Below are 14,670 nucleotides of genomic sequence, written 5' to 3' on the forward strand. Positions count from 1 at the left end.
GATATGATTTTTCTCTAAAAAGGCTCAAAAAATGTATACTTACTAATTAATAATAACAGTTTTGTTTTAAACATCCATCCATCCATCCATTTTACAATATAATTACAACACTTTATGTACATATTTATATACAGATTTGAACAATAAGTTATTCACTGAAATATATTTATTAATTGTGGTTCTTACAAAAAATATATCTTATAAAATATAAAAGCTAAAATGTCTCTTAAAGCTCTGCCCCTTTAATTAGTTTATACTAAATAATTTCACTTTAGCCTACTACTACAACCATATTATTTACCAGCAACATAAAGTGAAACAGAGGCAGAGGTGTCCTGCCACAGTCCGTAACAAATAAACAGAAAACAGTAGTGGTCAAATACAAATAAGGCAACAGGAGAAGTATCCTACACTTCTCTTTTGTAAAGTAAATCTGAACAGTCGATATGGGCATCTACATCAACTATATGATTTACCTGAGAAGCTGGACAGCACAAAAAAAAATTAAAAAAAAAAAATAAATAAAAAATAAAAAATCTATTTGTGGCGGACGTAATTCTTTCGTGGCGGGCCGCCACAAACAAATGAATGTGTGGGAAACACTGGGGCGTCCCTGAGGTTATTTTTGTTTTAAATATTGCATAACAGGCCCAATTGGATGCCCTGCGAAGCCCAGGTGACATTGTTTTCCCATCCCTAGTTTACATAAGGGCATTTGCAAAAAAATCTAAACACCAAATCACGAGCATCCTTCGAAGAATTTTCCCCAAGATGCAACACAAGCGTCCTGTTTATTGTTACACCCGTTGCCGTGTCAACAGCATTGGAAATGCAGGTCTGGTTTAAGAGCGACTAAAAGGGCAAGTGTCTCTCTTCCTCTCTCTTATTAGTCTATACAAGCTTGACACGCACACACACACACACACATATAGGCACACACCCCCATAGGATTACACTCTCAAATGTCAGATGTGTCGCTTGTGGGTTCTAAGTTTATTTGGTGACATTATAGCTTGTCATTTTTGGGCATAGGATGACACTATCCATCTTGTTTATTTCACTTACGTAGTTCTAATAGTATTTTTTTAGTTTTTTACGTTTGACCTAAATGTCACAGGGTAAAAAAATAGGGTTGTATGCTCATATACCAGACCTGGGCAAATTAAGGCCTGCGGCCCGTTAAGCTTTTCAATTTGGCCATTCCCAAATTATTTTTTTAGATCTTTAAGATGAAAACTGTAGCTGCCATTATGATGTGCAGTGATGTTTTCAAATTACCGTAAGTCCTGAACTAAAGTATTTCCATGGTTGGAATCTGCACTTTTGCATGATATACTAGTTACTAGGGGTGTGGGGAAAAAATTGATTCGAATTCAAATCGCGATTCTCACGTTGTGCGATTCAGAATTGATTCTCATTTAAAAAAAAATCTATTTAAATAAAAATAAAAAAACATTTTAATTTTAATGTATTTATTTTATTTTTTTTAAATTAATCAATCCAACAAAACAATACACAGCAATACCATAACAATGCAATCCACTTCCAAAACCAAACCCGACCCAGCAACACTCAGAACTGCAATAAACAGAGCAATTGAGAGGAGACACAAACACGACACAGAACAAACCAAAAGTAGTGAAACAAAAATGAATATTATCAACAACAGTATCAATATTAGTTACAATTTCAACATAGCAGTGATTAAAAATCCCTCATTGACATTATCATTAGACATTTATAAAAATGTTTTAAAAAAGAACAATAGTGTCACAGTGGCTTACACTTGCATCGCATATCATAAGCTTGACAACACACTGTGTCCAATATTTTCACAAAGATAAAATAAGTCATATTTTTGGTTCATTTTATAGTTAAAACAAATTTACATTATTGCAATCAGTTGATAAAACTTTGTCCTTTACAATTTTAAAAGCTTTTTACAAAAATCTACTACTCTGCTTGCATGTCAGCAGACTGGGGTAGATCCTGCTGAAATCCTATGTATTGAATGAATAGAGAATCCTTTTGAATCGGGAAAAAAATCGTTTTTGAATGGAGAATCGTGTTGAATTGAAAAAAAATCGATTTTGAATCGAATCGTGACCCCAAGAATCGATATTGAATCGAATCGTGGGACACCCAAAGATTCACAGCCCTACTAGTTACTATGGTAATCTACGTTAGTGTTTTTCAACCAAGGCACATTTTTTGCGTTGGAAACATCCGGAGGCACACCACCAGCAGAAATCATAAAAAAACGAAACTCAATTGACAGTAAAAAGTCGTTGTCGCAATTGTTGGGTATGACATTAAACCATAACCAAGCATGCATCAATATAGCTCTTGTCTCAAAGTAGGTGTACTGTCACCACCTGTCACATCACGCCGTGACTTATTTTGAGTTGTTTGCTGTTTTCCTGTGTGTAGTGTTTTAGTTCTTGTCTTGCGCTCCTATTTCGGTGGCTTTTTCTTTTGTTTTGGTATTTTCCTGTAGCAGTTTCATGTCTTCCTTTTGAGCGATATTTCCCCACATCTACTTTGTTTTAGCATTTAAGAATATTTGAGTTGTTTTTATCCTTCTTTGTGGGGACATTGTTGATTGTCATGTCATGTTCGGATGTACATTGCGGATGCCGTCTCTGCTCCACAGTAAGTCTTTGCTGTCGTCCAGCATTCTGTTTTTGTTTACTTTGTAGCCAGTTCAGTTTTAGTTTCGTTTTGCATACCCTTCCCTAAGCTTCAATGCCTTTTCTTAGGGGCACTCACCTTTTGTTTATTTTTGGTTTAAGCATTAGACACTTTTTTACCTGCACGCTGCCTCCCGCTGTTTCCGACATCTACAAAGCAATTAGCTACCGGCTGCCACCTACTGATATGGAAGAGTATTACACGGTTACTCTGCCGAGATTTAGACAGCACTGACACTCAACAACAACACATCATTTGCAGACTGCAATTACTGGATTGCAAAAAATATTTTTAACCCGAATAGGTAAAATGACATAATCTCCCACGGCACACCTGACTGTAGCTCACGGCACACTAGTGTGCCGCGGCACAGTGGTTGAAAAACACTGATCTACGTCACAGCAGCTCAGACGAGGCACCAAGCAGTGTGGGTGGAGAGCGTTTTCCAGAGCAGCCAGCCTGAAATGCGGGTGTCAGGGACAGACGCGGAAGGAGATTTGTACAGCAAAGTTCTAAAGCTTAGTGATTTATCACATTTATCAGATTGTAGGTGGGGTTATTTTTTACCCTTCGCGTACATATTTCGCTGTGTTTGTTGCATTTTTGATTGTAAAATATGTCGATGGAGTCAGTGTTTCCCATAAACTGCCAAGATACCTGTGGCGGTGGGGGCGTGGCTATGGGCGTGGTCACCATGAAATCATAGAGTAATTTGCATAATTTACTACAATGATATGATTTTCTCTAAAAAGGCTCAAAAAATGTATACTTACTAATTAATAATAACAGTTTTGTTTTAAACGTCCATCCATCCATCCATTTTACATTATAATTACAACACTTTATGTACATATTTATATACAGATTTGAGCAATAAGTTATTCACTGAAATATATTTATTAATTGTGGTTCTTACAAAAAATATATCTTATAAAAATATAAAAGCTAAAATGTCTCTTAAAGCTCTGCCCCTTTAATTAGTGCATACTAAAAAATTTAACTTTTGCCTACTACTACAACCATATTATTTACCAGCAACATAAAGTGAAACAGAGGCAGAGGTGTCCTGCCACAGTCAGTAACAAATAAACAGAAAACAGTAGTGGTGGTAGATAGACACAAAGCTTCATCAAACATCTGATCCACTGAACAAAGAGCTCCAAAAATCTTGATCCTACACTTCTCTTTTGTAAAGTAAATCTGAACAGCCGATATGGGCATCTACATCAACTATATGATTTTCCTGAAAAGGTTGACAGGACAAACCAAAAAATAAATAAATAAATAAAAAACAAAACAAAAATTGTTTTATTTTTTTTTGTGGCGGCCTTAATTCTTTCGTGGCGGGCCGCCACAAATAAATGAATGTGTGGGAAACACTGCTGCTTACCAAGCTGTACATTGATTACTCTAAATTATATTCAAGTTTAATTTCTATACTATTGTCCCTTGAAAACACATGAGAAAACCCTTTATATCGGCTCTCACAGCTTTTTTTATGCATGCTGATTAAATGACTTGTGTTTTTCCCAGGCCAACTGCAGCACCAACAGCCCTACTACTGGCACCAATTCATCAGCACGCTCCCGTAAACCTGGCGCCATCATTGAGAGCTTTGTTAACCACGCCCCCGGAGTCTTTTCAGGGACCTTTTCAGGTGACATTTACTGCTACAGCTGCTCTTGCAGTATACACTTTGAGATCCATCTGCCCGAGTCGTGCTTTATTTAGAGTCCGTGTCCTTTCCTCTTTCTCAGGCACTTTGCATCCAAACTGCCAGGACAGCAACGGACGTCCCAGACGGGATATAGGTACTATCCTTCAGATCCTCAACGACCTTCTGAGCGCTACGCGCCACTACCAGGGCATGCCGCCGTCCCTCACCCAGCTCCGTTACCAAACCCAGTGTGGCACACCTAACTCGCCGTCCCCGTCACCACCGCCTCCTTCGCCCCCGGTCGCCGGCATAACGGGCCTCTCCGCCAAAGCTACCTCGATACCTGCTGGCGCCCCCGCCAGCCCCGCAGTGACTCTTCATCCACTGGTTCAGAGCCAGATCCGCATGTGCAAGCCACCCGGTAAGTGACTCTAACGCAGTCAGAAATACAAAACCTAAAACCAGTGAAGTTGGCACGTTGTGTAAATGGTAAATAAAAACAGAATACAATGATTTGCAAATCCTTTTCAACCAATATTCAATTGAATAGACTGCAAAGACAAGATATTTAATGTTCGAACTGGAAAACGTTATTTTTTGCAAATATTAGCTAATTTGGAATTTGATGCCTGCAACATGTTTCAAAAAAGCGGGCACAAGTTGCAAAAAAGACTGAGAAAGTTGAAGAATGCTCATCAAACACTTATTTGGAACATCCCACAGGTGAACAGGCTAATTGGGAACAAGTGGGTGCCATGGTTGGGTATAAAAGCAGCTTCCATGAAATGCTCAGTCATTCACAAACGAGGAGGGGGCAAGGGTCACCACTTTGTGAACAAGTGCCAAGCCACGTGTTACAACAGCGTGGCTTCATAGTAAAAGAGTGCAGGTACTAGACTGGCCTGCCTTTAGTCCAGACCTGTCTCCCATTGAAAATGTGTGGTGCAACATGAAGCCTAAAATACCACAACGCAGACCTTCGACTGTTGAACAACTTAAGCTTAAAGGCCTACTGAAATGAATTTTTTTTATTTAAACGGGGATAGCAGATCTATTCTATGTGTCAAACTTGATCATTTCGCGATATTGCCATATTTTTGCTGAAAGGATTTAGTAGAGAACAACGACGATAAAGATCGCAACTTTTGGTATCCGACAAAAAAAAGCCTTGCCCCTACCGGAAGTAGCGTGACGTAGTCAGTTGAACATTTCCGCAAAGTTCCCTATTGTTTACAGTGATGGCGGCCAGAAGTGAGAGCGATTCGGACCGAGAAAGCGACGATTTCCCCATTAATTTGAGCGAGGATGAAAGATTTGTGGATGAGGAAAGTGCAAGTGAAGGACTAGTGGGGAGTGGAAGCGATTCAGATAGGGAAGATGCTGTGAGAGGCGGGTGGGACCTGATATTCAGCTGGGAATGACTACAACAGTAAATAAACACAAGACATATATATACTCTATTAGCCACAACACAACCAGGCTTATATTTAATATGCCACAAATTAATCCCGCATAAAAACACCTAGGTGTTTGTTATGCTAGCTCCTAGCTCCCGTCCATATAACCCGCCAATACAATTCAAACACCTGCACAACACACACAATCACTCAGCCCAAAGAACCGTTCACCTAACCCAAGGTTCATAAAGCTTCTATATTTACCCAAAGTTACGTACGTGACACGCACGTACGGGCAAGCGATCAAATGTTTGGAAGCGCAGCTGCGTACTCACGGTACCGCGTCTGCGTCTGTGTATCCAAATCAAAGTAATCCTGGTAAGAGTCTGTGTAGTCCCAGTTCTCTACAGGCGTCTGTGTATCGAAGTCAAAGTCCTCCTGGTAAGAGTCTCTGTTGTCCGAGTTCTTCGATCTTGACTGCATCTTTCGGGAATGTAAACAATGAAACACCGGATGTGTTGTGTTGCTGACTTCCCTCGCAAAATACTCCGCTTCGCACCGACCACTTTCTTCTTTGCTTGCTCAGCTTCTTTCTCCATAATGCAATGAACAAATTGCAACAGATTCGCCAACACAGATGTCCAGAATACTGTGGAATAATGAGATGAAGACAGAGCTATTTTGTATTGGCTTCAATGGGGTACCGATACTTCTGTTTCACTGGCTACGTCATGCGCATCTGCATCATCAAAAGGCGTTTTCAACCGGAAGTTTAGCGGGAAATTTAAAATTGCACTTTACAAGTTAACCCGGCCGTATTGGCATGTGTTGCAATGTTAAGATTTCATCATTGATATATAAACTATCAGACTGCGTGATCGGTAGTAGTGGGTTTCAGTAGGCCTTTAAGTTGTACATCAAGCAAGAATGGGAAAGAATTCCACCTGAAAAGCTTCAAAAATTGGTCTCCTCAGTTCCCAAACGTTTACTGAGTGTTGTTAAAAGGAAAGCTCATGTAACACAGTGGTAAAAATGCCCCTGTGCCAACTTTTTTGCAATGTGTTGCTGCCATTAAATTCCAAGTTAACAATTATTTGCCAAAACAAAATAAGTTTCTCAGTTGGAACATTAAATATCTTGTCTTTGCAGTCTATTCAATTGAATATAAGTTGAAAAGGATTTGCAAATCATTGTACTCTGTTTTTGTTTACGAATTACACAACGTGCCAACTTCACTGGTTTTGGGTTTTGTACATGGTTTCACATTACTGTATGACGCTGATTCTTTATAATTCTCACCTTGATAACCGACCAACAAATAATTATAAATATTAAACAACTTAAGCGGTAACTTTTAGCGAGGCACATGACAAGCACACGGGGAGGCTTTTCTTTGAAATGCAACACAAGCCTCTCCGGACCTGTCCAGTCAGGCTTTAGTTGTCACGCAGCATTGTTTATGTGCACCGAGCACATATAGGTTTACCCCTTCCACCCCGGAGGCAGGGTTATGTTTAGACTAGATTAGGCGGTTCAAAGACAGGCTTGAAGATGACGCAAGCGGAGTAGACCCATTGCTCAAGGGCTGGGGTGGTTACTGGTGCTGATGGAGTTCCGACAGACAGATCAGACAGATGTGCAGTGCATATAACTTCTAGCTACTGTTGGTAGATTACCCTAAGGCTGCGTTTATACTTGTGGTTTGGTATTCTGGTTCAGTCCAAAAACAACTTAGACGAGTGAGCTCTTAATCTGGTATTTTTGTCATGGTGCCAACGGCTGTGCAGTAAAGAACATACACAAAGAGTAAGGACTCAAGCTCAATTCTAATACCTCCACCGCCCTTGTTTTTGCCCTCCCTCCTTCGTTATGTGCGTTCATGTCAATCAAGAGGGGTTCGAATTGTATGACAGATAGGGGGGAATGGCGAAGTACCTCCCTCGAAGCGAAGTGGGTTCGCAGACCTCCCTATAGATGGCAGAGCGGAAACCCAGAGAAGCGTACAAATACACTATATTGCCAAAAGTATTTGACCACTTGCCTTGACTCACATATGAACCTGAAGTGCCATCCCATCAGTGTTTCCCATAAACTGCCAAGATACCTGTGGCGGTGGGGGCGTGGCTATGGGCGTGGTCACCATGGCATCATCGAGTAATTTGCATAATTTACTACAATGATTTGATTTTCTCTAAAAAGTCTCAAAAAATGTATACTTACTAATTAATAATAACAGTTTTGTTTTAAACGTCCATCCATCCATCCATTTTACATTATAATTACAACACGTTATGTACATATTTATATACAGATTTGAACAATAAGTTATTCACTGAAATATATTTATTCATTGTGGTTCTTACAAAAAATGTATCTTATAAAATATAAAAGCTAAAATGTCTCAAAGCTCTGCCCCTTTAATTAGTGCATATTAAATAATTTAACTTTAGCCTACTACTACAACCATATTATTTACCAGCAACATAAAGTGAAACAGAGGCAGAGGTGTCCTGCCACAGTCAGTAACAAATAAACAGAAAACAGTAGTGGTGGTAGATAGACACAGAGCTAAATCAAACATCTGATCCACTGAACAAAGAGCTCCAAAAATCTTGAATTTTAGACTGCCATCAGTTTTACTCCCTACACTTAACCATGTGTTTCCTACTGCCTGCAGACTTTGCACCCTTTGTTGTATACACATGTTGTGTTTCTAATATAAATACATTTAATAAAGTCAAATACAAATAAGGCAACAAGAGAAGTATCCTACACTTCTCTTTTGTAAAGTAAATCTGAACAGCCGATATGGGCATCTACATCAACTATATGATTTGCCTGAGAAGCTGGAGAGGACAAAAAAATAATAATAATAATATTTTATTTTTTTTTTTTAAATTTGTGGCGGACGTAATTCTTTTGTGGCGGGCCGCAACAAATAAATGAATGTGTGGGCAACCCTGCCCATTCCTAACCCATAGGGTTCAATATGATGTCGGTCCACCCTTTGCAGCTATTACAACTTCAACTCTTCTGGGAAGGCTGTCCACAAGGTTGCGGAGTGTGTTTATAGGAATTTTCGACCATTCTTCCAAAAGCGCATTGGTGAGGTCACACACTGATGTTGGTCGAGAAGGCCTGGCTCTCAGTCTCCGTTCTAATTCATCCTAAAGGTGTTCTATCGGGTTCAGGTCAGGACTCTGTGCAGGCCGGTCAAGTTAATCCACACCAGACTTCGTCATCCATGTCTTTATGGACCTTGCTTTGTGCACTGGTGCACAGTCATGTTGGAAGAGCCTAACTCCAGGAGTTAGGCTTGGCCCCTTAGTTCCAGTGAAAGGAACTTTGAATTATCCAAGATACCAAAACATTTTGGACAATTCCACGCTCCCAACCTTGTGGGAACAGTTTGGAGCGGGCCCCTTCCTCTTCCAACAGGACTGTGCACCAGTGCACAAAGCAAGGTCCATAAAGACATGGATGACAGAGTCTGGTGTGGATGAACTTGACTGGCCTGCACAGAGTCCTGACCTGAACCCGATAGAACACCTTTGGGATGAATTAGAACGGAGACTGAGACCTCACCAATGCACTTTTGGAAGAATGGTGGACAATTCCTATAAACACACTCCGCAACCTTGTGGACAGCCTTCCCAGAAGAGTTGAAGCTGTAATAGCTGCAAAATGTGGACCGACATCATATTGAACCCTATGGTTCAAACACAAATACACAGTGAAACACATTTTACATACCGCAAGAAGATGCGCCAACATTTGCCTATTTTGCCAAAAACGTCGTTGTTTAAACGGTCATCTTTTCAATAAAGACAGAAGGGAAGAAAATGTAAAAAGCACAAGCAAAGCTGAACATCGCGTGTGATGGCATTTTGAAAGTAAGCAAACATTTGTTGGATCTGCCTTACGTCACTGTTGGCAAACGGTGATGGTTGATGACGTTGCAAGACCAGATCGACGTCCCTATGCATTGGGGCAAATTTGAAATACTTCTCCATGGTTCAAGGTGCTAGAGCTAAGGGGCGGGGGGTCAAGTGGAAGAATAAGCAGGGGCGTCCATGAAAAAGACGTTTTTTGAAACATGTTGCAGGCATCAAATTCCAAATGAGCTAATATTTGCAAAAAATAACAACGTTTTCCAGTTCGAACGTTAAGTATCTTGTCTTTGCAGTCTATTCAATTGAATATAAGTTGAAAAGGACTTGCAAATCATGGTATTCTGTTTTCATTTACGATTTACACGACGCGTAAAGCCTTGATTTGAGATCTTTGGGGTATATTAAGAGACGTAACTACATCAGTGTTTCCCACACATTCATTTATTTGTGGCGGCCCGCCACAAAATAATTAAGGACGCCACAAAAAGATTTTTCCGTTTTTTTTTGTTTTGTTTTTTTTTGTCCTGTCCAGCTTCTCAGGCAAATCATATAGTTCATGTAGATGCCCATATCGGCTGTTCAGATTTACTTTACAAAAGAGAAGTGTAGGATCAAGATTTTTGGAGCTCTTTGTTCAGTGGATCAGATGTTTGATGAAGCTTTGTGTCTATCTACCACCACTACTGTTTTATTTGTTACTGACTGTGGCAGGACACCTCTGCCTCTGTTTCACTTTATGTTGCTGGTAAATAATATGGTTGTAGTAGTAGGCTAAAGTAAAATTATTTAGTATGCACTAATTAAAGGGGCAGAGCTTTAAGAGACATTTTAGCTTTTATATTTTTATAAGATATATTTATTGTTAAGAACCACAATTAATAAATATATTTCAGTGAATAACTTATTGTTCATATCTGTATATAGATATGTACATAAAGTGTTGTAATTATATTGTAAAATGGATGGATGGACGGATGGACGTTTGAAACAAAACTGTTATTATTAATTAGTAAGTATACATTTTTTGAGCCTTTTTAGAGAAAATCATATCATTGTAGTAAATTACGCAAATTACTCGATCATGTCATGGTGACCACGCCCATAGCCACGCCCCCACCACCACAGGTATCTTGGCAGTTTATGGGAAACACTGTAAATGATTGTATTGCAAAATGCTGTCTGCAAGGTTGATTATAGAGGTTACTTATACATTTTGCAATTTTTACCAGCTTGGATTTCACAAAAGGCTTCTAAAATATACTTTTAAAGAGCGCTGGTATGACACACACAGAGAGCTTTCACTTGCACATTTGTACATTTCCGCACACTTTTTTTTCTGTGTAGTTTTCACCTTTGAGGTTAAGTCCACCAAACCACACAAGTTCACTTAGAAGCGGACCGATATCCAACTCTCACGCGATCCGGGTCCACCTGTTTGGTGCACACCAGTGTTCGGATTATCAGGTTCAAACTTGACAAAACAAGCAACGCGGTTTTGATGGGACTGAATGAAAGATGAAGCATTGTCTTCTGGTGGCCTCGGTATCTCATGTGGAGGATACTCGAGTCCCGAGGTGTCAGTGAATCATGTTTAATGTTTGAGTAGAATAGTGGTTCAGTTCTAGCAGCTGAGTTGCATCCCCCCGTGTCACCCCCTTGTGCCCTTACAAGTGTCCGGTGAACAGTTGGAACAACACAAGCTTATTTTCCTAACTTAGGGAAGACCCTTCCCTCACTCCTACCATTACCCTTGTCCTGTCTCTACATCTGCACTGCACTCAACAACCCACACTATTTCCCCCTGTTCAAAAACAGCCTCGCCTGTAAAATCCATCTGTCCGTTTTCCTCCAATTCAGTTTCCCCTCCTTCTTTTTCCATGTCTGTGTTGTGCATCAACACTATGTTCTCAGTGTTCTGCTGGCACTTTGTTGTCGCTTTAAATAGATTTATTCAACACTGGAGGTTGTTGAAACCGCAAACTAAGCCTTCATTCATCATCTGGGTGTAAAATCCCATCCGTTAACCAAGACAGAATATATTGCCACTTGTTTTTTGACTTAGTAGTCCTCCTTCCTGAGACAACAATGAACGCAGGTCTCATTGTGGACACTTCCTTCTGGTGTTCCAATGATCAAGGGCATATACTCCCACAAGGCTAATCTCACTGAGCGCACTGATCAACTTCCTGTCGTCTGGCACGATTGGGAGATGTTGGCCATGGCATCTCAGCGACTGTGTCACAAACCTGGGGGTAAAGTTCGACTCAGATTTTAAATTCGAAAAACAAATCGGCAGCGTCGTTCAAAAAAGCTTTTTATCAATTACGCCAAATAGCGAAAGTGAAACCGCTTCTATCAGGACATGATCTCGAGAAATTAATCCCCGCCTTTATCTCGACTCGTTTAGACTACTGCAATGCCCTGTATGTAGGCATTAGCCAGGCCTCCCTCGCCCGCCTGCAGCTCGTGCAGAACTCTGCTGCTCGTCTGCTAACACAGACCCGCAGACGTGAGCACATCACCCCTATATTAGCGTCCCTTCACTGGCTCCCTGTGCGTTACCGAATCAATTTTAAACTCCTTTTATTTGTTTTTAAATGTCTAAACAACCTCGCGCCAACATATCTCTCTGACCTCCTTCAGCCTTACTGCCCCACCCGATCCCTAAGATCAGCCGATCAGCTGCTACTGACGGTCCCTGACACTAGGCTGAAGCTTAGAGGTGACAGAGCTTTCGCCGCTGCTGCTCCCAAGCTCTGGAACGACCTACCTCTTAGTGTTAGACAAGCCTCCTCTCTTCCTGTTTTTAAATCTCTCTTAAAAACATACTTTTTTTACCATGGCTTTTAACACTCAGTGATATCCATCCTGCAATGGCACCCCATAATACACCTGCTGTGAACCTGTTTGTATGTTTTTATGTTTCATTTATTTATTTTTTAACGTGTTCTGTTTGTGTTGTGTTGTGTTTGCTCGGTTCTCGTATTATCTTTTAACCTGCCCATTGTACAGCACTTTGGCTACCCCTGTGGTAAATTTTAAATGTGCTTTATAAATAAAGTTGATTTGATTTGATGGTAAGGGACGATTGAATGCACACCCTTATCATAGCTGTCAAACCTTCTATATATCCCGGTCAACCAACCCGTGGCACTCCCGTTTAAGTGGTAAATCTTTCTTAGGCACTGCATGTGACAATGATGACGTGTGGCTAGTAGTGTTTTTGGTACCGGTAACAAAATTATTTCGATACTTTTTCTAAATAAAGGGGACCACAAAAAATTGCATTATTGGCCCTATTTTAACCAAACATTGTACGGTACATTAGACATGTTTCTTATTGCAAGTTTGTCCTTGAATAAAATAGTGAACATACAAGACAACTTGTCTTTTATTAGTAAGTAAACAAACAAAGGCTCCTCATTTAGTCTGCTGACATATGCAGTAACATATTGTGTCATTTATTATTCTATTATTTTGTCAAAATTACTAAGGACAAGAAGAAAATTAATTAATAATCTACTTGTTCATTTACTGTTAATATCTGCTTACTTTCTCTTTTAACATGTTCTATCTACACCAGAGGTCCCCAAACTTTTTGACTCCGGGGCCGCATTGGGGTAAAACAATTTGGCTGGGGGCCGCGCTATATATATATGTATATATATATATATATATATATATATATATATATATATATATATATATATATATATATATATATATATATATATATATATATATATATATATATATATATATGTATGTACGTATGTACGTACGTACGTATGTATGTATGTATGTATGTACGTATGTATGTATGTATGTGTATATATATATATATATATATACAAACATACATACATACATACTTACATACATACATACATACGTACGTACGTATGTATGTATATATATATATATGTATATGTAAATGTGTATATATATGTGTGTATATATGTATATGTCTATGTATAAGTATATGTCATGTATATGTATATGTGTATATATGTATATATATGTGTGTATATATGTATATGTCTATGTATAAGTATATGTCATGTATATGTGTATATATGTGTGTATATATATATATATATATGTGTCTATATGTGTGTATAAATATATATATATATATATATATATATATATATATATATATATATATATATATATATATATATATATATATATATATATATATATATGTATATGTATATGTATATATGTATATATACACTACCGTTCAAAAGTTTGGGGTCACATTGAAATGTCCTTATTTTTGAAGGAAAAGCACTGTACTTTTCAATGAAGATAACTTTAAACTAGTCTTAACTTTAAAGAAATACACTCTATACATTGCTAATGTGGTAAATGACTATTCTAGCTGCAAATGTCTGGTTTTTGGTGCAATATCTACATAGGTGTATAGAGGCCCATTTCCAGCAACTATCACTCCAGTGTTCTAATGGTACAATGTGTTTGCTCATTGGCTCAGAAGGCTAACTGATGATTAGAAAACCCTTGTGCAATCATGTTCACACATCTGAAAGCAGTTTAGCTCGTTACAGAAGCTACAAAACTGACCTTCCTTTGAGCAGATTGAGTTTCTGGAGCATCACATTTGTGGGGGTCAATTAAACGCTCAAAATGGCCAGAAAAAGAGAACTTTCATCTGAAACTCGACAGTCTATTCTTGTTCTTAGAAATGAAGGCTATTCCACAAAATTGTTTGGGTGACCCCAAACTTTTGAACGATAGTGTTTGTCATTACATTAATGCGATGGCTCCTCTCCCAAGTAATTAATGGCAGTCACCACCTTGCACAAAACGACTTGAAATGAGAAATAATCCCTAAAGTCTGAAAAATTGCCGTGATACAGCATAATTCAAGTAATTGGACGAGAAAACCGTGTGAGTCCAGCGCGATAAAATGGCCTAGCGTGAGCACACCCTAAGTGCTCCTGGATAGCCTTATCAGTCGACACCTGGCGGCGGACTTAACGGGGACTTAACACGGAGGCTTAACTCT

The 14,670-nt window shown here is 39.1% G+C and overlaps 1 protein-coding gene across 2 annotated transcripts in view; it reads left to right on the forward strand.

The window, feature by feature from the left end:
• midn (midnolin) overlaps positions 1–14,670 on the forward strand; it is a 72,806-nt gene that overhangs the window by 43,565 nt on the left and 14,571 nt on the right. For both annotated transcript variants that reach the window (XM_062039120.1, XM_062039119.1), the window contains 2 exons: positions 4,225–4,348; positions 4,449–4,769. In XM_062039120.1, the coding sequence (XP_061895104.1) occupies positions 4,225–4,348; positions 4,449–4,769 (445 nt within the window). The remainder of the gene's footprint in view (positions 1–4,224; positions 4,349–4,448; positions 4,770–14,670) is intronic.

Source organism: Entelurus aequoreus, linkage group LG27, assembly GCF_033978785.1.
Source record: "Entelurus aequoreus isolate RoL-2023_Sb linkage group LG27, RoL_Eaeq_v1.1, whole genome shotgun sequence".
NCBI lineage: Eukaryota > Metazoa > Chordata > Actinopteri > Syngnathiformes > Syngnathidae > Entelurus > Entelurus aequoreus.